General features: G+C 48.6%; 2 protein-coding genes across 2 annotated transcripts in view; one reads left to right on the plus strand and one right to left on the minus strand.

The window, feature by feature from the left end:
• The window catches only part of LOC134983357 (gastrula zinc finger protein XlCGF7.1-like), a 29231-nt gene extending 24373 nt beyond the window's left edge, over window positions 1–4858 (plus strand). Inside the window, exon 2 of the mRNA XM_063949063.1 lies at window positions 4789–4858. Within this exon, the coding sequence (XP_063805133.1) occupies window positions 4789–4858 (70 nt within the window). The remainder of the gene's footprint in view (window positions 1–4788) is intronic.
• LOC134983336 (oocyte zinc finger protein XlCOF6.1-like) overlaps window positions 4310–22320 on the minus strand; it is a 376610-nt gene continuing 358599 nt past the window's right edge. The window contains exon 2 of the mRNA XM_063949045.1: window positions 4310–6444. Within this exon, the coding sequence (XP_063805115.1) occupies window positions 5198–6403 (1206 nt within the window). The 5' untranslated portion in view covers window positions 6404–6444 and the 3' untranslated portion in view covers window positions 4310–5197. The remainder of the gene's footprint in view (window positions 6445–22320) is intronic.

The raw sequence follows: 22320 nt of genomic DNA on the forward strand, positions 1-22320 counted from the left end.
CCGCTATTCCCCATGGTCCTTACGGAGTTCCCAGCATCCACTAGGACGTCAGAGAAATCCTATTTTTCCATACATAATGAAACTGGGAGTCCATCTCTGATACTTTGTGTGAATACAAGGAAGAGTCCGGAGATGAAGGACATTACTGCTCAATAGATAAGGAATGTATATCATCTTATTTAATAAGAGCGCTTATAGGAGTGTATTTTTTTTTTAAATCACAGGTCAGCGAGACGTTATGGAGCCAATGTATTATTTACTATTTGCTTCTAATTCCCCCAATACAACCGGACCTCCCAAATGTAAGTAGAAGGGGCTGCAGCAGGTATCTCCCATACCTTCATACATGGACATCTCCAGGCAAGGGTCAGGTAAATTCATTTTAAATACAACAATCCTAATTCCCGTACAATTAAAAAAAAAAAAAAAACTCAACCTTTCAACAGACATAAATAATAATAAGTTTATATATATATATATATATATATATATATATATCTACATACTGATAATGTCGACATTATCTTAAACCATAAAGCTATACCTTTAAACACACCTTTACCATGGAGCTGCTGCGGTCGCTAGCTCACGCTACGTACTTCGTATGCTATTTTGCGTACAGAGTCCTGTACCGTGTACGCACTCAGCGTACAAACGCTGCACTGTGGGTACAAAGCACACACAGCGTGCGCACACACAATTAATACACCTTAAAAACCTTATACAGTTATACAATGCAATGATATGATTACACCTTAAACCTTATGCAGCAAAGCTCTGCAATGATGTTACACCTTAAACCTTATGCAGCAAAGCACTGCAATGATGTTACACTTTAAACCTTATGCAGCAAAGCTCTGCAATGATGTTACACCTTAAACCTTATGCAGCAAAGCACTGCAATGATGTTACACCTTAAACCTTATGCAGCAAAGCTCTGCAATGATGTTACACTTTAAACCTTATGCAGCAAAGCTCTGCAATGATGTTACACCTTAAACCTTATGCAGCAAAGCACTGCAATGATGTTACACCTTAAACCTTATGCAGCAAAGCACTGCAATTATGTTACACCTTAAACCTTATGCAGCAAAGCACTGCAATGATGTTACACCTTAAACCTTATGCAGCAAAGCTCTGCAATGATGTTACACCTTAAACCTTATGCAGCAAAGCACTGCAATGATGTTACACCTTAAACCTTATGCAGCAAAGCTCTGCAATGATGTTACACCTTAAACCTTATGCAGCAAAGCACTGCAATGATGTTACAGCTTAAACCTCATGCAGCAAAGCACTGCAATGATGTTACACCTTAAACCTCATGCAGCAAAGCACTGCAATGATGTTACAGCTTAAACCTCATGCAGCAAAGCACTGCAATGATGTTACACCTTAAACCTTATGCAGCAAAGCTCTGCAATGATGTTACACCTTAAACCTTATGCAGCAAAGCACTGCAATGATGTTACACCTTAAACCTCATGCAGCAAAGCACTGCAATGATGTTACAGCTTAAACCTCATGCAGCAAAGCACTGCAATGATGTTACACCTTAAACCTTATGCAGCAAAGCACTGCAATGATGTTACACCTTAAACCTTATGCAGCAAAGCACTGAAATTATGTTACACCTTAAACCTTATGCAGCAAAGCACTGCAATGATGTTACACCTTATACCTTATGCAGCAAAGCACTGCAATGATGTTACACCTTAAACCTTATGCAGCAAAGCACTGCAATGATGTTACACCTCAAACCTTATGCAGCAAAGCACTGCAATGATGTTACACCTTAAACCTTATGCAGCAAAGCACTGCAATGATGTTACACCTTTAAACCTTAAGTAGCGCTGGCGATACAAAGTACCCGCAGTGCGTACACCTTATCAATGCCTATACACCTTATACAGATAAATACACTTTAAACTCCTTGCAGGAAATTGAAGACACCACACTGATTTGTAGTTGAAACCACAGGGTTCTAAGGCCTCAGTGGATTAATTCCAAAAGGTAAAACAATACAAATCATACACTACAGGCTAACAAGTAAACCTAAACAGAATAATGGCTACAGAGAATGTACATACGTGAGAATGTTCGCAAGCGCAACCCGAGCCGGTCCTCCGCTGGTCATACAGATAGCGTTCAGAGTCTTGTGTGTCCAAGCCTGCTGCAAGCTCTTTATTCACTTCATACAAAACAAAACAATACAATAGTCACTGTAATCCCTTTGTCTATTGGACACAGAGATGTACCTTTTCATTACGGGAGAGGTCATAGGTTGATTTGAAAAGGTGGGCTATGTCTTTCTCAACTGCTCTTGTGGGTGGCCTCCTCTGGATTCCCCCCGCATACATAATATACAGTAAATACAGTTTAAACCTATATTCTGCTTCTGCATCTAACTATCCTCAGGAACATGCGATTTTCCTCAAACCAAGACCAGAATGTTTCCCTTAAAATACCCTACAGCTGGATACCAAACACCACCTTGTAACCTTGTTCTGTCCCCTCCTACCCTGTAAAGGTGAATCCCTTTGTTCTGTTATCATTTTAAACAGCTATTTCTTTCTGATGTGGTGCAGGGGGCTATGTGTACAATGTGCACTATTTGGGTTAAATATGTAATGTACTAATAACCCTCTACGCGCTCACAAACTCCGCCGTAAATACCCATATCACGCGCATGATCCCCGGAGCGATCCTACGCAAATTGCGAATATGTGCATGAACGGAGGACTGAGTGCACAAGCAGCGGGCATGTGCATGGGGTTAGTACAAGGCATATGTATTACAATATTTTTCGACTTTGACAATACATACATACATATACACACACAGCAGAAGGGAATTTGGAAACCAGAGGAAGTCACATGATGTAATTGCAGCTTCCTGCCAGGCCACTGCCCCCACTCCACATTAATGCACTGATATAAAATGTCTGCCACTATTAGTTACACAGAGAGACCCCCCCCTGTAATGTCACCCACTATTCACATGAGCTGTCACAATCACACATAGCCACAATCACAAGTACATACAGTCACTATTGGTGGTTCTGGGCTCCGGACAGTTCAAGGGAAATCGCACAGTCACAATGGCAGCGTGTGTACCCACCTTTACACACCAGACGGGATATTTATACACAGCAACACTGATACTATGTGGACACAAAAGTAACAACACAAATGACACATTAACAGGAAATTGTTTCTGTCACCATAGCGACAATTATCCTGAAATTAGATAATACACAGACACATAAAAAGACTCAACGGAAATCTTTTGTTTTTAAACAACTTTATTACATATCTTTAATACACAGATTTTTGTCTATAGTTTAAACTTCAAAAATACTTTAGTAGTCTGCACAACAGCCTATGGGGGTCATTCAGACCCAGCCGCAATAGCGGCACGCAGCAGTTTGCTGGTGTTGGAAAAATACACATGCGCATCGGCCACACAGACACACACATTGTGGCCGCATCTCTGAGGGGCGAACGCGGGCGGGCCGGTACAATTTTCTGGGGGGCTGCGTGATGTCACATCTGCGATCATCTCTGATTAACCCCCTATAAGCTTCCAGAGTGCACCTCATATCTCATCTTTTCCAAGTTACTACAAATGATATGAGATTGGTAGCAGCACTACTTTCAGGATTATTACACAGAACACACATAAAGGCTGACACAGCAAATAACAGTAACACATACAAGGGATTAATTAGAAATAAGGAAGCATAATCATCATTAAGTCTGATTATCAACTGATTCTGTGCGGAACCCATACACCTCTTTACAGCCCCTGGTACTGCACTTTGACCATCCGCCCTGACCCCCCCCCACTACTGCCACCCACCCGGTCTCTCCCCACTACTGCCACCCGCCCTGTCTCCCTCTACTACTGTCTCCCCCCCACTGCCACCCACCCTGTCTTCCCCACTACTGCCACCTGCCCTGTCTCCCCCCCACCCAGTCTCCCCCCACTACTGCCACCACCCTGCCTCCCACTCTGTCTCTCCCCACTACTGCCACCTGCCCTGTCTCCCCCCTACTGCTACCCACCCTGTCTTTCCCCACTACTGCCTCCGCCCTGTCTCCCACTACTGCCATCGCTCTGTCTCCTCCACTACTGCTACCCACCATCTCCCCCACACTACTGCCAACTGCCCTGCATCCCTCCACTACTGCCACCGCCCTGTCTCCCCCCACTAATGCCATTTGCCCTGCCTCCCCCACACTACTACTACCCACCCTCCCCCCAGTACTGCCACCACCGTCTTCCCCCACTACTGCTACCTGCCCTGTCTCCTTCCACTACTGCCACTTACCCTGTCTGCCCCACTACTGCCACCACCGTCTCTCCCCACTACTGCAACCCTCCCTGTCTCAGCCCACTACTGCCACTGCCCTGTCTTCTTCCGCTTCTGCCACCACCTTGTCTCCTCCTCTGACACCTTAACTCTGCTTGAGGACAAGAGTCTCACAGACACTGCCTCCTGCAGTCCCCACTACTGCCAGCCACCCTGAGTACACCCTCAGCTCTGCTTGGGGATATTACCCAGACAGTGCCACTGATACAGCAATAGTGCCACCCACCCTGTCTACCCCTGACATCTCAGCACTGCTTGGGGATTCTTGGTACTGCTGGTAACAGACCTTCATCTGCAGATGGAAGTAAGAAAGCAGGGCAGTAAGGAGTTAGAAGCTGCTTCTGGTACCTGTGACCCTGGTCATGTAGGGCTGGGAGAGTCAGTAAGATTATGTAATAGTTACCATCTTACAGGCAGCCGGTGAAGGGAACAGAGAATGGGTGTTATGTGGCAAGTCTGATTGGTAGTAAAGCTGAGCTGTAGCCCTGCCCTTTGTTGGTGAGCTTCTATCATAAGGACCTGTTTCACCAGGACTGAGTCACAGCCAACTGGCATCACCCACACCTGGAGCTCAGCTAGACAACCATTTAGGATTGGTACTGGGTTCTCAGTACCCGGAGCAAGAGACAGGTCATCTGCATAGCAGTGGTAGATGAGGGCATGACATATGATTATTTCACCCAGTGGTAACATGTATATTGCAAAAAGCATAGGAGATAGGATAAGAACCTTGAAGAACAACGTATGGCAATAATAAGTATACTCCAGAAAATGAAATGGTTCCTCACCTGATGAAGTCTAATATGTACAACAAGAGATGATTTATTTCTCAGAGCATGGAAATGGCCTCTCATCTGTGTGACTTCTCTGATATGTAACAAGTTGTGATTTCTGTGTAAAACATTTCCCACATTCAGAGCAAGAAAATGGCTTCTCACCTGTGTGACTTCTCTCATGGTTTCTAAGATCTGATTTGTGTGCAGAACATTTCCCACACTCAGAACATGGAAATGTATTCTCACCTGTGTGAGTTCTCCGATGTCTAACAAGTTGTGATTTCCGTGTAAAACATTTCCCACACGCAGAGCAAGAAAATGGCTTCTCACCTGTGTGACTTCGCTGATGTGTAACAAGTGGTGATTTCTGGGAAAAACATTTACCGCACTCAGAGCAAGAAAATGGCTTCTCACCTGTGTGACTTCGCTGATGTGTAACAAGTGGTGATTTCTGGGAAAAACATTTACCGCACTCAGAGCAAGAAAATGGCTTCTCACCTGTGTGACTTCTCTGATGTATAACAAGATGTGATTTATTTAAACAATGTTTCCCACACTCAGAGCAAGAAAATGGCTTCTCACCTGTGTGACTTCTGTGATGTGTAACAAGTTGTGATTTCCATCTAAAACATTTCCCACACTCAGAGCAAGAAAATGGCTTCTCACCTGTGTGACTTCTCTGATGTGTAACAAGTTGTGATTTCTGGGAAAAACATTTCCCACACTCAGAACAAGAAAACGGCTTCTCACCTGTGTGACTTCGCTGATGTGTAACAAGTTGTGATTTCCATGTAAAACATTTCCCACACTCAGAGCAAGAAAATGGCCTCTCACCTGTATGACTTCTGTGATATATAACAAGATGTGATTTACTTAAACATTTCCCACAATCAGAGCGAGAAAATGGCTTCTCACCTGTGTGACTTCTCTGATGTGTAACAAGATTTGATTTCCGTGCAAAACATTTCCCACACTCAGAACATGGGAATGGCCTCTCACCTTCCTTAGCTGGCTGATGGGTAATACGTTTTGTGTTCTGTGTAAAACATTTGGCATCTATAGAACAGGGAAACACTGTATCTACTCTCAGAGCTGTAACAGATGCACCAATATCAGAGTGATCAGGAGAACATTTCCCATGATCAGAGAGACCAGCTGATAGAGCTGGATGTATCACTGAGGTAATGGGGTTATCTCCTGGAGAATCCTGTATTCTGTCATTATCTTTTATGTCACAATCCGGGGATAACATTAGATGTCCTTCTGAGATATTCCTGCTTGTGTGTCCATCTGCTGGAAATAAAATACATTATGGAAATGTGACATTTTCTGTAACAATATTAATCTTGTAAACAAATGTAATATTATAATAAAACTTAGATATATCTCTCTCTTTTACTGGTAACTAACCATGAAGTATAAATGGAGATATAGTCACTCGCCAAGTCCTGTGTCAGCACCAATGTAAAACAATGGATGGGGAACATATCGTATGAATTGGAGATTCTAGATGAACAATAACATCAGTCATATGAGCTGATGGATCAGAGAAATGTCTCCTAACGTTACTCCTGGAAGCATTGGTAAGGTAGCATTCCTTTATGTGTGTGCTCATACGCTGGTAAGCCTGTACATGTGTTACTCGCCCTTATATAAGGTATATTGCTACAGTAGAGTAGGTGTGGAACAATGTATTTTACATGCAATACACCATATTATACACTGCAATCATCATCATCATCTGCTGGGTTATAATCCACTCTTACACCCTCATCATCAGTGTCTTACCTCTATATTCACAATAGTAATAAGGATGATGTGTGTACAGTAAGTATGATATAGAGAATGACATATCAGAATCTATACAGCTGCCGCCATACTTCTGCTTCTCATACGTGTGCTACTGGCAGCAGTGAACATCTAAGAGTGCAGGGAAGACAGCAGAGTCTGATGAGAAAGAGATTGTGTCTGCCTTTGCAGGGAGGTACCACACCTGTCACCCCTGTTAGTATATAAAATAATAAATAAGAGGAGTGTGGTCCATGCAGACCTGCTTTCTGGAGCTCTCCTCACTAAGTGGCTTCTTATTTACCCTACTTGATAGCTCTCAGCCACCGCTGGGACCAAGACCCAATCTATTTTGTCCCCCACTCCCACTACCCTAAAGCCGCTTGCTCTACTCACTCCGGGCACTGTTCACTGCCGCAGCCTAGTGACGCCACTGAAGCCATGGGCTGTATTCTGGGGCTATGTGCGCCCAGTCTTTCCTGCACGCTCTAGACACCTGACTTGGAGGTGCTTTTGGCTGCAGGGGTGGGATGGTTAGGGTTAGGCTGTGGGTAGGTGGGGGGGTTAGAGTTAGGCATCCCCAGAGAGGGATAGGGTTAGGCTTCTAGGGTGGTGGGGCTAGGCTGTGGGGGAGAGAGGGTTAGGCAGCAGGGAGAAGGGTTAGGTTTAGCACCACTGGGGAGGTTTAGGGAAAGGCTGTGGGGGAGGGATGGTTAGGCTGTGGGTAGGGGGGGTTAGGCTGTGCGTAGGGGGGTTAGGAATCCCATGGGGAGGGTTAGGTTGTGTGGGATAGAGGGTTAGGCATCCCCCGGGAAAGGTTACGCTGTGGGGGATGGAGGGTTAGGCTGCTAGGGTGGCACGGTTAGGCATCCACTGGGAAGTATTAGGCTATGGGGGAGGGAGGATTAAGCTGTGGAAGAGGGAGGGTTAAGCTGTGGGGGAGGGAGGGTTAGGCTGCAGGTAGTGGGGGCTAAGGCATCCCCCGAGGAGGGTTAGGCTGCAGGTAGGGAGGGTTATGCTACCCCCAGGAACGGTTAGGCTGTGGGGGAGGAAAGGTTAGGCTGCTAGGGTGGGAGGATTAGGCTGCGGGTAGGGGGGGGTTAGGCATTCTCCTGGGAGGGTTAGGTTGTCGGTAGGGGGGTTATGCATCACCCGAGGGGGTTAACACCACTAGGGTGGGAGGGTTAGGCTGTGGGTAGGGGGGGGCTAAGGCATCCCACGTGGAGTGTTAGGTTGTGGGGAAGGGGGGGTTAGGCTGTTTGTAGGGGGGGGGTTAGGCTGTGGAGGAGGGAGGGTTAGGCTGTGGGTAGGGGGAGTTAGGCATCTCACAGGGGGGTTAGCACCACTGGGGAGGGTTAGGGACAGGCTGTGTGTAGGGGGGGTTAGGCATCTCCCGGGGGAATTAGCACCACTGGGGAGGGTTAGGGACAGGCTGTGGGAAAGGCTGGTTAGTGTGAGGGGGGAATCGGGAATGCTGCCGTCGGCATAATGACAGCGGGTAGCCCGGGCTTTGGGATATCCTATGTATTCTGTTTTCACCATAGCGTTAGCAGCACAAATGAAAGGACCAGAGGCAGGAACAACGAAGTTCTAGAAATTGCAGCAACCATCACTATGACTGGATACATGAAGAGATGCAGCGTTACATAAGACACACACACTACCTTATTAATAACATCCAGCTCACCCACATAAGTCACCCCACCAGGCAGCCATCACGGAGCTGAGGCTGAGCTCCTGCTTCTCTGTCAGTGCACAGATGATAACAGTGGGCGGTCTGAGGCAGACACCGGCCGCACTTCATTCCCTGCGGACCACCCCTCCTTTCCTACAGCCAGCCCGGCCAGACACTGAGCCCCTGCTGGCTGATAAGCTGCGGGGCGGATGCTGCAGCCCGGACCAGGACACAATAGAAGTGGTGGGACTGGGGAGCAGAGAGGGAGGGGGTGGTGCACTAGTGGTTAAAAAAGCTGCTGTAGATGATGAATCCAGGTACTTGATTAAAATAAAAAAACGGACACACGAGCCACGAACTGAAAGGGTTGACCTAAAGTGACGTCACCGCTGAGCAGAAAGTGTGATGTATAACAAGAAAGTTCCCACCATAGGCGCTACATTGTAACACTGCCGTGTGCCGCCTGTCACTCAGTACAGGAGCACACAGCCGATGCTACAATGTGGCGCTCCCTGATTGGCTGAAGAAACCCACTTAGACAGCAGTCAGAGTGGGTTTCTGGCATTCGGGGAAAGGTGACCTATGTGCAAACATGGGGCCCCTTTCAGTTTGTGGCTCGGGTGTCCGGTTTTTTATTTTAATTCAAGTACGTGGATTACAAAGGGATTCGCGGAGAAGCCTAGGACCCTGGATCTGGTGAGTAGAATTTATTCAACAGGTACCCCTTGGATTCTACTGGAGAAGAGGACCGACCTGCGTGTGAACATAAGGTAAGTATGTATGTATGTTTGTGTGCATGTATGTAATAAATCTTTACTTTCAAGGTGTGTGTGTCTTGTCTTTTTTTGGGTATTTTTTTAGTAGTAGTACTACAGGTACCAGCGGGCCCGTTTTTCCGCCGCATGCTGGTACTTGTGGTTCTCCAAGTACCAGCATGCGGGGGAGGCTTGCTGGGCCTTGTAGTACTGCTACTAAAAACAATATCTTTTCATTTACACAAAAGGCTATCAGCCCCCCCATCCGCAGCCCATTGGATGGGGGGGGACAGCCTCGGGCTTCACCCCTGGCCCTTGGGTGGCTGGATGAGGGGACCCCTTGATTGAAGGGGTCCCCACTCCCCCAGGGTACCCCGGCCAGGGGTGACTAGTTGGATTTTTGATGCCACGGCCGCAGGGCACTATATAAAAGTGACCCCCGGCTGTGGCATTATCTGTCCAGCTAGTGGAGCCCGGTGCTGGTTTTAAAAATACGGGGGACCCCTACTTTGTCACCCGTATTTTTGGAACCAGGACCAGGCGCAGAGCCCGATGCTGGTTGCTTAAATATGGGGGAACCCCTGTCATTTTTTCCCCCATATTTCTGCAACCAGGATCGGCTCAAAGAGCCCGAGGCTGGTTATGCTTAGGAGGGGGGACCCCACGCAATTTTTTATTTTATTTCACAGTGTTTAATTTAAAAAAATAAAAAAAAATGAACCCCAGCACGGATCACACAGATCCGGCCGAGATTCATTGTAAAAAAGTCGGCAGTGTTTTGCTAATCACTGCCGTAAAAATAAAAAATAAAAACACGAATGACATCGACATCGGAACAAAAGAAAAACCCGAATACGACAGCTTAGTAAATTAGTCGTAATAAATTCAAAAAGTTGCAGTTTTACACTTTCGATGTCATTCGTGATTGAACTTTGACCTTTTTCCGAAAAATACGAATCTTAGTAAATTTACCACTTACTCTAATCTAGGATTGATGGAGTCCTGTATAAAGACTTTTCCCTTTGAATACTGATGGAATTCAATACTTTATCCATTTCTCACTGATTTCTGATAAAGCGGCCAAATGTCTGCGTACTGTGCAGTTGTGTGGTGCTAGAAGAACACATTCGAAAGGGCTTTCTACGTAGTCTCCTGTTGTAATGTCTAACTAACCTACAGTTTCTTAGGGCTTTAAATTGCGGATGTTATAGATAATGAGAATACAGTCATTTTCACCTGAGAATTTTACTATCATTTAATTTTTCTCCAGAAGAAAACGAGTTTTATAGTAAGAACTTACACTGGGCTCCACAAGTCTGGACAATGGGGTGTAGAGTAGGATCTTGATCCGAGGCACCAACAGGCTCAAAGCTTTGATTGTTCCCAGAATGCACAGTGCCGCCTCCTATATCACCCCGCCTCCCAGCACAGGAGCTTAGTTTAGTTAACCTGCCCAATGCAGTAGCAGGAAAAGAGACGGTTAGTAGCCACATACACCACACTCTCACGACAGGAGAAGTGTCAGCGGCTAATGCCATATGAACCCAAAGAAGCTAAGTGCGTCAGGGTGGGCGCCTTGTGGAGCCCAGTGTACCTCACAGAAAGAGTTTTAACCAAGGTAGGTTCTTACCATAAAACTCGTTTTCTGCTGCGAGGTACACTGGGCTCCACAAGTCTGGACAATGGGAATGTCCTAAAGCAGGTCCTTATGGGAGGGGACGCACTGTAGCAGGCACAAGAACCCGGCATCCAAAGGAAGCATCCTAAGAAGTGGCAGTATCGAAGGCATAGAACCTAATGAACGTGTTCCCGGAGGACCATGTAGCCGCCTTGCACAATTGTTCAAGGGACGCACCGCGTTGGGCCGCCCAAGAAGGACCAACAGACTGAGTAGAATGGGCCATAATGTGAGCAGGAGCTGACAGACCAGCCTGTAAATATAATTCTGATCCACCTGGCCAGGGTCTGCTTGTGAGCAGGCCAGCAACGTTTGTGAAATCCAAACAAAACAGAGAGAGAATCAGATTTTTGAATAGAAGCAGTTCTCTTCACATAGATATAGAGAGCCCGTACCACATCCAAAGACCGCTGTTTGGGAGACAAATCAGGAGAGACAAAGGCTGGAACCACAATCTCCTGATTAAGATGGAACGAAGAAACCACCTTAGGCAAATTTCTGGGACGAGTCCTAAGAACCGCCCGGTCATGGTGAAAAATCAGATATGGGGAACTACAAGACAAGGCACCCAAATCCGACACTCTTCTAGCAGAGGCAATAGCCAGCAAGAACACCACCTTAAGGAAAAGCCACTTAAGGTCAGCAGAACCAAGAGGTTCAAACGGAGGCTCCTACAACGCCTCCAAAACCACTGACAAGTCCCAAGGAGTCACAGGCGGGACATAGGGAGGTTAGATACGCAACACACCCTGAGTGAAAGTATGAACATCAGGTAAAGTCGCAATTTTTCTCTGAAACCACACCGACAAGGCAGAAATATGAACCTTGAGGGAGGCCAGACGCAGGCCTAAATGCAGGCCCTGTTGCAGAAAAGCCAAAAGTTTGGCTGTACTAAACTTGGAAGCGTCATAATTGTTAGATGCGCACCAAACAAAGTATGAATGCCAGACCCTATGGTAAATCCGAGCAGAAGCCGGTTTCCGGGCCCGCAACATAGTTTTAATGACCTCTTCATAAAAACCCTTAGCCCTCAAGACGGAAGCTTCAAGAGCCATGCCGTCAGAGATAGCCGGGCTAGGTCCTGGTAGACACAAAGGCCCTGAACGAGAAGGTCTGGGCGTTGCGGAAGTAGAAGAGGACGCTCTGACGACAGGCCTTGTAGGTCTGACAACCAGTGCCGTCTGGACCACGCCGGAGCTATGAGAAGCAGATTTCCTCTTTCTTGCCTGGACTTCTGAATTACCCTGGGCAGGAGTGACACCGGAGGGAACACGTACGGCAGCTGAAACATCCACGGCACCGCCAGCGCATCCACGAATGCTGCTTGAGGATCCCTTGTCCGAAGACCGGAACCTTGTGATTGTGTCAAGAAGCCATCAGATCCACATCTGGAAGATCCAACCTTTCCACGAGGAGTTGAAACACTTCTGGATGGAGGCCCCACTCGCCGGCATGCACATCCTGACTGAGAAGTCCGCTTCCCAATTCAGGACTCCCGGAATGAATATTGCCGATATTGCCGGTAGATGGCATTCTGCCCAATGTAGAATCGTGAGGCTTCCTTCATTGCCAAATGGCTTTGAGTGCCGCCTTGATAATTTATGTAAGCCATTGTGTTGGCATTGTCCGACTGTACTTCAACAGGACGGTTCTGAATCAAATGCTGGGCTAGGTTCAATGCATTGAAGACCGCCCGCAATTCCAGAATGCTGATCGAGAGGAGAGATTCCTCCTTGGTCCACTGACCCTGCAAGGAGTACTGCTCCAGCACCGCGCCCCAACCTCTTAGACTGGCATCTGTCGTCAACAGGACCCAGTTGGATATCCAGAAGGGACGGCCCCTGCACAATTGTTGGTTCTGAAGCCACCAGAGCAGCGACAGACGGACCTCCGGAGTCAAAGAGATCATTTGAGACCTGATCCGGTGAGGCAGGCCGTCCCACTTGGCTAGAATCAGCTTCTGGAGGGGGCGAGAATGGAATTGAGCATACTCCACCATGTCGAATGCTGACACCATGAGGCCCAGCACCTGCATTGACGAATGTATCGACACTTGCGGACGAGAAAGGAAGCAACGAATCCTGTCCTGAAGCTTCAGGACTTTCTCCTGAGACAAGAACAACCTCTGGTTGGGAGTGTCCAACAGCGCTCCCAGGTGCACCATGCTCTGAGCAGGGACCAGGGAGAATTTCTTCCAGTTGATGAGCCCCCCGTGGGCTTGTAGGAACCGGACCGTCATATGCAGATGATGCAGGAGAAGATCTGTGGAATTTTCCAGGATTAACAAGTCGTCCAGATACGGCAGTATCCTGACCCCTTGACGGCAGAGTACCACCGTCATCACCGCCAGAACTTTGGTGAAGACTCGCGGAGCCGTTGTCAAACCAAAAGGTAACGCCCGAAACTGGTAATGGAGGTTGCCAATAGCGAACCTCAGGTATTGTTGATGTGACATTGCTATAGGAATATGCAGGTAAGCTTCCTGTATGTCCAGGGAGACCATGTAGTCCCCAGGTTCCAAGGCCTTGAGGTTGAGAATGGGCCGGGAGGACCCATTCGGTTTCGGGACTAGAAACAGCGGAGAATAGTACCCCCAGCACCTCTGCGCAAGAGGCACCTGTACTACAACTCCTGTATCCAGGAGGGTCTGTACCACCGAATGCAGAGTGTTTGCCTTTGTCTGGTCCTAGTCTGTCTGGCAAAAACGATGAGGGGGTCGGTCTTTGAAGGCTATGGCGTAACCTCGAGTGACGACTTCCCGTACCCAGGCATCTGAAGTGGTCTTGAACCATTCCTGGGTATACCCTAGGAGCCGCCCCCCCACCCTGGGATCCCCAAGGGGGAGGCCCGCCCCGTCATGGGGCAGGCTTATCGGTCTTGGCTGCTGGCTGACGGTCAGCCCAGGCTCTTTTGGGCTTCGGCTTACCAGGTTTGGAAGTGCGGGCCTGCTTATGGTACGCCTGACCTTTTGCTTTACCTGTAGGACGAAAGGGGCGAAAGGACATGCCTTTGGCCTTCAACACAGAAGGAGCTGTATTAAGCAGACAGGCAGTCTTGGTAGTAGCCAAGTCAGCCACTATCTTATTTAAGTCCTCCCCAAACAGAATAACTCCCCTCCAGGGTTTTTCTAGAGTCCAGATCCACAGACCAGGATCTCAGCCACAATATCCTGCGAGCCAGGACTGATGTAGTAGCGGCCTTGGCTGCTAGGATACCGGCATCAGAAGCCGCCTCTTTAATATAGCAAGAAGCTGTGACAATATATGACAAGCATTGTCTAGCATGGTCAGAGGAGATTTCAGCTTCTAACTCCAAGGCCCATGCTTCAATAGCCTCAGCAGCCCATGAAGCTGCAATAGTGGGCCTTTGTGTAGCAGCCGTGAGGGTGTAAATCGCTTTTAGACAACCCTCCACACGTTTATACGTAGGCTCTTTCAGAGACGTGACGGTAGTGACAGGTAGAGCTGAGGAAACCACCATCCTAGCCACATGCGAGTCCACTGGAGGAGGCGTTTCCCAATTCTTAGACAGCTCCGATGCAAGGGTAAAGCGAGCCAGCATCTTCTTTTGAGGCACAAACTTCGTACCAGGGTTTTCCCAGGGTTCCTGACGTATATCCACTAGGTGGTCAGAGTGAGGTAAAACTTGTTTAATCACCTTCTGACGCTTGAACCTATCTGGTTTCTTAGGAGGAACGGATGGCTCAGGATCATCCATAATCTGTAAAATCAACTTAATAGCCTCCAAAAGATCAGGAACATCCACATGTGAACTACCCTCCCCATCAGCAGTATCTGTGTCAGAACCTGTGGGGTCAGTGTAAGTGCCATCTTCATCAGACGAGGTGTCAGTGACAGCAGTGAATTGTGAGATGAGCGCTCGCTTAGAGGACCTCTTGGACGAAGGCGAGCGACAGTCAGACTTTTTAGTAGTCAAGGACTGGTTCAACTTCTTTAATTGAGCAGATAATCATCCGCCCACGGCGGGTTAGCTGCAGGGACCACATACGGTTGTACCGGCATAGGGGGTCCCATAGGGGGTGTTAGTTTATGAACTAGCGTATGCAGAAGCGTGGAGAAAGTGGCCCACGGTGGGTCAGTATGTGCCTCTGTTGCCACAGTCCCACTGGGGGGCAAGGAGCCCCCAGAACCAGAGCCCACAGCTGCTATATTCTCCTTATATGTGCCTGTGGCTTCAGCAACACCGGCAGTGTGTTCAGCCCCAGAACCGTTACCCTCAGAAGCAGACATGATATAACTTGCAGTATCAGGTAACACAGTACAATTATCAGCAGCACAATACCTCTTACCCAAATCCCTACGCAGTGTAGTCAGCCCAGGCAGAGATAAAGGAGAGATATGGGGACTATATCACAGAGAAAAAATAAGAATTTACTCACCGGTAATTCTATTTCTCGTAGTCCGTAGTGGATGCTGGGGACTCCGTAAGGACCATGGGGAATAGACGGGCTCCGCAGGAGACTGGGCACTCTAAAGAAAGATTTAGGACTATCTGGTGTGCACTGGCTCCTCCCCCTATGACTCTCCTCCAAGCCTCAGTTAGGAACTGTGCCCGGAAGAGCTGACACAATAATAAAGGATTTTGAATCCCGGGTAAGACTCATACTAGCCACACCAATCACAACATATAACACGTGATAGGAACCCCGGTTAACAGTATGATAACAATGGAGCCTCTGAATAGATGGCTCGCAATAACAACTTGATTTTTGTAACAATAACTATGTACAAGTATTGCAGACAATCCGCACTTGGGATGGGCGCCCAGCATCCACTACGGACTACAAGAAATAGAATTACCGGTGAGTAAATTCTTATTTTCTTTGACGTCCTAGTGGATGCTGGGGACTCCGTAAGAACCATGGGGATTATACCAAAGCTCCCAAACGGGCGGGAGAGTGCGGATGACTCTGCAGCACCGAATGAGAAAACTGTCCTCCTCAGCCAGGGTATCAATTTTGTAGAATTTTGCAAACGTGTTTGCCCCTGACCAAGTAGCTGCTCAGCAAAGTTGTAAAGCCGAGACCCCTCGGGCAGCCGCCCAAGATGAGCCCACCTTCCTTGTGGAATGGGCTTTTATTGATTTAGGCTGCGGTAATCCCACCGCAGAATGCGCCAGCTGAATAGTGCTACAAATCCAGCGCGCAATAGACTGCTCAGAAGCAGGAGCACCCAGCTTGTTGGGTGCATACAGGATAAACAGCGAGTCAGTCTTTCTGACTCCAGACGTCCTGGAAACATAAATTTTCAGGGCCCTGACTACGTCCAGTAACTTGGAATCCTCCAAGACCCTAGTAGCCGCAGGCCCACAATAGGATGGTTCAAGTGAAAAGCTGAGACCACCTTCGGAGAAACTGAGGACGAGTCCTCAACTCTGCCCTATCCATATGGAAAATCAGATAAGGACTTTTACAAGACAAAGCCGCCAATTCTGATACCCACCTGGCCGAAGCCAGGGCCAACAACAGAACCACCTTCCACGTGAGATATTTTAAATTCACAGTCTTAAGTGGCTCGAACCAATGTGATTTCAGGAATTCCAAAACCACATTTAGATCCCAAGGTGCCACTGGGGGCACAAAAGGAGGCTGAATATGCAGAACTCCTTTGACAAAAGTCTGAACTACAGGCAGTGAAGCCCGTTCTTTCTGGAAGAAAATCGACAGAGCCGAAATCTGGACCTTGATGGACCCCAATTTGAGGCCCAACGTCACTCCTGCTTGCAGGAATTGTAGGAATCGACCCAGCTGAAATTCCTCCGTCGGGGCCTTCTTGGCCTCACACCACGCAACATATTTTCGCCAAATGCGGTGATAACGTTTTGCGGTGACATCCTTCCTGGCTTTGATCAGGGTAGGGATGACTTCCTCCGGAATGCCCATTAGGATCCGGTGTTAAACCGCCATGCCGTCAAACGTAGCCACGGTAAGTCTTGGAACAGACAGGATCCCTGCTGCAGCAGGTCTTGTCTGAGCGGCAGAGGCCAAGGGTCCTCTGCAAGCATCTCTTAAAGTTCCGGGTACCAAGCTCTTCGTGGCCAATCCGGAACCACGAGTATAGTTTCCACTCCTCGCTTTCATATGATTCTCAGTACCTTGGGAATGAGAGGCAGAGGAGGAAACACATAAACCGACTGGTACACCCACAGTGTCACTAGAGCGTCCACAGCGATCGCCTGAGGGTCCCTTGACCTGGCGCAATATCTTTTCAACTTTTTGTTGAGGCGGGACGCCATCATGTCCACCCGTGGTCATTCCCAACGGTTTACCCGCATTTGGAAAACTTCTGGATGAAGTCCCCATTCTCCCGGGTGTAGGTCGCCCATCGGAGAATCCTTGTGGCTTCTGCCATCGCCATCCTGCTTCTTGTGCCGCCCTGTCTGTTTACATGGGCAACCGCCGTGATGTTGTCTGATTGGATCAGTACCGGCTGGTTCTGAAGCAGGGGCCTTGCTTGGCTTAGGGCATTGTAAATGGCCCTTATCTCCAGAATATTTATGTGAAGCGAAATCTCCTTGGAAATGTCTTCCCTGTGTGACTGCACCCCAGCCCCGAAGGCTGGCATCCGTGGTCACCAGGACCCAGTCCTGTATTTCGAATCTGCGGCCCTCTAGTAGATGAGCCCTCTGCAGCCACCACAGCAGCGACACCCTGTTTCTTGCTGACAGGGTTATCCGCTGTTGTATCTGTAGATGGGACCCGGACCATTTGTCCCACAGGTCCCACTGGAACGTCCTTGCGTGGAACCTTTCCGAATGGAATTATGCTTCGTACGAAGCTACCATTTTTCCCAGGACTCGTGTGCATTGATGTACCGACACCTGTCCTGGTTTTAGGATGTCTCTGACTAGAGATGACAACTCCTCGGCTTTTTCCACTGGAAGAAACACTCTTTTCTGGTCTGTGTCCAGAATCATTCCCAGGAACAGAAGACGTGTCGTCGGGACCAGCTGTGACTTTGGAATATTGAGAATCCAGCCGTGCTGTTGTAGCACTTCCCGAGAGAGTGCTACCCTCACTACCAACTGTTATTTGGACCTCGCCTTTATCAGGAGATCGTCCAAGTACGGGATAATAAAAACTTCCTTCTTGCGAAAGAGTATCATCATTTCGGCCATTACCTTGGTAAAGACCTTCGGTGCCGTGGACAACTCCAACGGCAGCGTCTGGAACTGATAGTGACAGTCCTGTACCACATATCTGAGGTACTCCTGGTGAGGAGGGTAAATGGGGACATTCAGGTACGCATCCTTGATGTCCAGGGAGACCCTGTAATCCCCCTCGTCCAGGCTCGTAATAACCGCCCTGAGCGATTCCATCTTGAACTTGAATCTTCTGATATAAAAGTTCAAGTATTTTAATTTTAAGATGGGTCTCACCGAACCGTTATGTTTCGGTACCACAACCATTGTGGAATAGTAACCCCTTCCTTGCTGAAGGAGGGGCACCTTGACAATCACTTGTTGTGATTATAGTGTTGAATAGCCACCAACACCGCCTCCCTGGCAGAGGGAGGTGCCGGTAAGGCAGATTTTAGGAAACGGCGGGGGGGAAGAACGTCTCGAACTCCAGCCTGTACCCCTGAGATACTACTTGAAGGACCCAGGGATCCATGTGAGAGAGCCCACTGGGCGCTGAAATTTCTGAGACGGGCCCCCACCGTACCCGGGTCCGCCTGAGCAGCCCCAGAGTCATGCTGTGGACTTACCGGACGCAGGGAGGACTTCTGCTCTTGGGAACTAGCTGTGTGCTGCAGCTTTTTCCTCTACCTTTGCCTCTCGGCAGAAAGGATGAGCCTCTAGCCCTCTTGCTTTTCTGGGGCCGAAAGGACTGTCCTTGATGATACTGTGCTTTCTTTTGTTGTGGGGTAGCCTGTGGGGAAAAAAAGTCGATTTCCCAGCAGTAGCTGTGAAAACGAGGTCTGAAAGACCATCCCCAAACAGTTTTACCCCCTTATAGGGCAAACTTCCCTGTGCCGATTCGAGTCGGCATCGCCTGACCATTGCCGAGTCCATAACCCCCGTCTGGCGGCAATGGACCTAGCGCTTATTTTTGATGCCAGCCGGCAAATATCCCTCTGTGCATCACGCATGTATAAGACTGTGTCTTTTATATGCTCTATTGTCAGCAAAATATTGTCCCTATCCATAGTTATTTTCCGACAGGGAATCTGACCACGCAGCGGGAGCACTGCACATCCATGCCGAAGCAATGGCTGGTCGCAATATAATGCCCGAGTGTGTGACTATATCTTTTAGGGTAACCTCCTGCTTTCTATCAGCAGGTTCCTTCAGGGCGGCCGTATCCGGAGACGGTAGTGCCACCTTTTCTGATAAGCGTGTAAGCGCTTTATCTACCCTATGGGGTGTTTCCCAACGTGACCTATCCTCTGGCGGGAAAGGGTACGCTGCCAATAACCGTTTAGAAATTATCAATTTCTTACCGGGGGAAGACCACGCTTCCTCACACACCTCATTTAATTCCTCAGATGCAGGAAAAACTGCTGGTAGTTTTCTCTCACCAAACATAATACCCTTTTATGTGGTACCTGGGGTATTATCATAAATGTGTAATACATTTTTCATTGCCTCAATCATGTAACGGGTGGACCTATTTGGAGGGTACACTAGTCTCATCGTCGTCGACACTGGAGTCGGTATCCGTGTCGACATCTGTGTCTGCCATCTGAGGTAGCGGGCGTTTTTAGAGCCCCCCATGACATTTGAGACGCTGGAACAGGCACAAGCTGAGTAGCCGGCTGTTCTGTGTCGTCGACCTTTTGTGTAAGGAGTTGACACTTTCACGTAATCCTTCCATAAGTCCAACCACACCGGTGTCGACCCCGCAGGGGGTGACATCACATTTACAGGCATTCGCTCCGCCTCCACATCATTATCCTCCTCATACATGTCGACACAGCCGTACCGACACACCGCACACACACAGGGAATGCTCTGACAGAGGACAGGACCCCACAAAGCCCTTTGGGGAGACAGAGGGAGAGTATGCCAGCACACACCAGGGCGCTATATATCACCGGGATATCACCTATAAAGAGTGTTTTCCCTTATAGCTGCCTATATATATTGTATACTGCGCCTAAATTGTGCCCCCCCCTCTCTTTTTAACCCTTTCTGTAGTGTATTGACTGCAGGGGAGAGCCAGGGAGCTTCCCTCAAGCGGAGCTGTGAGGGAAAAATGGCGCCAGTGTGCTGAGGGAGATAGCTCCGCCCCTTTTTCGCGGACTTTTCTCCCACATTTTTATGGCTTCTGGCAGGGGCTAAAAAGCACCTATATAGCCTCTAGGGCTATATATGGTGCCAGTTTGCCAGCCAAGATGTCAGTATTGCTGCTCAGGGCGCCCCCCCCCAGCGCCCTGCACCCATCAGTGACCGCAGTGTGTGGTGTGCATGAGGAGCAATGGCGCACAGCTGCAGTGCTGTGCGTTACCTTGGAGAAGACAGAAGTCTTCAGCCGCCGATTTTCCGGACCACCCTCTTGCTTCTGGCTCTGTAAGGGGGACGGCGGCGCGGCTCTGGGAACGGACGACGAGGTTGGGTCCTGTGTTCGATCCCTCTGGAGCTAATGGTGTCCAGTAGCCTAAGAAGCCCAAGCTACCACCACTTAGGTAGGTTCGCTTCTTCTCCCCTTATCGGTGCAGTGAGCCTGTTGCCAGCAGGTCTCACTGAAAATAAAAAACCTAACATAGGCCCTCATTCCGAGTTGTTCGCTCGGTATTTTTCATCGCATCGCAGTGAGAATTCTCTAAGTGCGCATGCGTAATGTTCGCTCTGCGCATGCGCCAAGTAACTTTACTATGAAGAAAGTATTTTTACTCACGGCTTTTTCGTCGCTCCGGCGATCGCATTGTGATTGACAGGAAATGGGTGTTACTGGGCGGAAACACGGCGTTTTAGGGGCGTGTGGCTGGAAACGCTACCGTTTCCGGAAAAAACGCAGGCGTGTCTGGAGAAACGGTGGGAGTGCTTGGGCGAACGCTGGGTGTGTTTATGACGTCAGCCGGGACCGAAAAGCACAGAAATGATCGCACAGGCAGAGTAAGTCTGAAGCTACTCTAAAACTGCTAACTCGTTTTTGATCGCAAAATTGCGCATACATCGGTCGCACAATTAAGATGTTTAGATTCACTCCCAGTAGGCGGCGGCTTAGCGTGTGTAACTCTGCTAGAATCGCCTTGCGAGCGAACAACTCGGAATGAGGGCCGTATACTTTCTTCCTAGGAGCTCAGGAGAGCCCCTAGTGTGCATCCAGCTCGGCCGGGCACAGAAATCTAACTGAGGCTTGGAGGAGGGGCATAGAGGGAGGAGACAGTGCACACCAGATAGTCCTAAATCTTTCTTTAGAGTGCCCAGTCTCCTGCGGAGCCCGTCTATTCCCCATGGTCCTTACGGAGTCCCCAGCATCCACTAGGACGTCAGAGAAATACGTAATACAGTATATATTTGTGAAAATCCTATCTTAGATAATACCTGATGCACCAAACCCCCTCAGGTTATAGAATATAGGGATAGCAGGTTGAGTTAGAGACACGAGATGGACACCACTCAGCTATCAATGCACACACAGATAGTCACAGTCTGTACAATGCAGAGGTTATTACTAACAATAATACTGCACTGGACTAGCTTACACAGCTATATAACAATAGATATAACAGTACACAGTAAGAACTGGATGTATATCACAGGGTAATTGTACTATAAAACCCTGACTAAATGCACTCTCTTTCTTAACTATCATGGTCTAAAAAGGCAGGTAGAATACTTAAGTGTCATGTAAAGTCACAGCGCTGACAACCAGGCGGCTTTACATAGGAGGATTTGCCCAAGCAGTCCCAGGAACAGTGAGCTGAGAGATAATGGCCCCGCAGACACTGACAGGGAGTGAGGAAAAGACAGATATGCAGCTCCAGGGCGGGAACACTTGCTGGAAATGGCGCCCTGGGGCTGGGGGAGGGGCTTCAGGTCTAAGCCTTATCCCCTCTGCTGGCAAAACCACCCGGTACTGTGGGCGATCGTAAACTAGGTTTTAAGAGAAAACCTGACCTGCGCCGATTCCCTGGTGATCTAGTGGGATCGCCAGTATCCACCGCCAGCACGCACGGCCCGCCTCCCACTGACCGCGCCGGATCGCGATAAAGACAGGGTCCCGCAAGCGGGACCCACTTACCACCTCCCGAAGCGCGGCCACGCGATCCTGGAGAGCCTCAGCCGTGTGTGTCTAACATGAAGAA

This window comes from Pseudophryne corroboree, assembly GCF_028390025.1.
Source record: "Pseudophryne corroboree isolate aPseCor3 chromosome 3 unlocalized genomic scaffold, aPseCor3.hap2 SUPER_3_unloc_13, whole genome shotgun sequence".
Classification (NCBI taxonomy): domain Eukaryota; kingdom Metazoa; phylum Chordata; class Amphibia; order Anura; family Myobatrachidae; genus Pseudophryne; species Pseudophryne corroboree.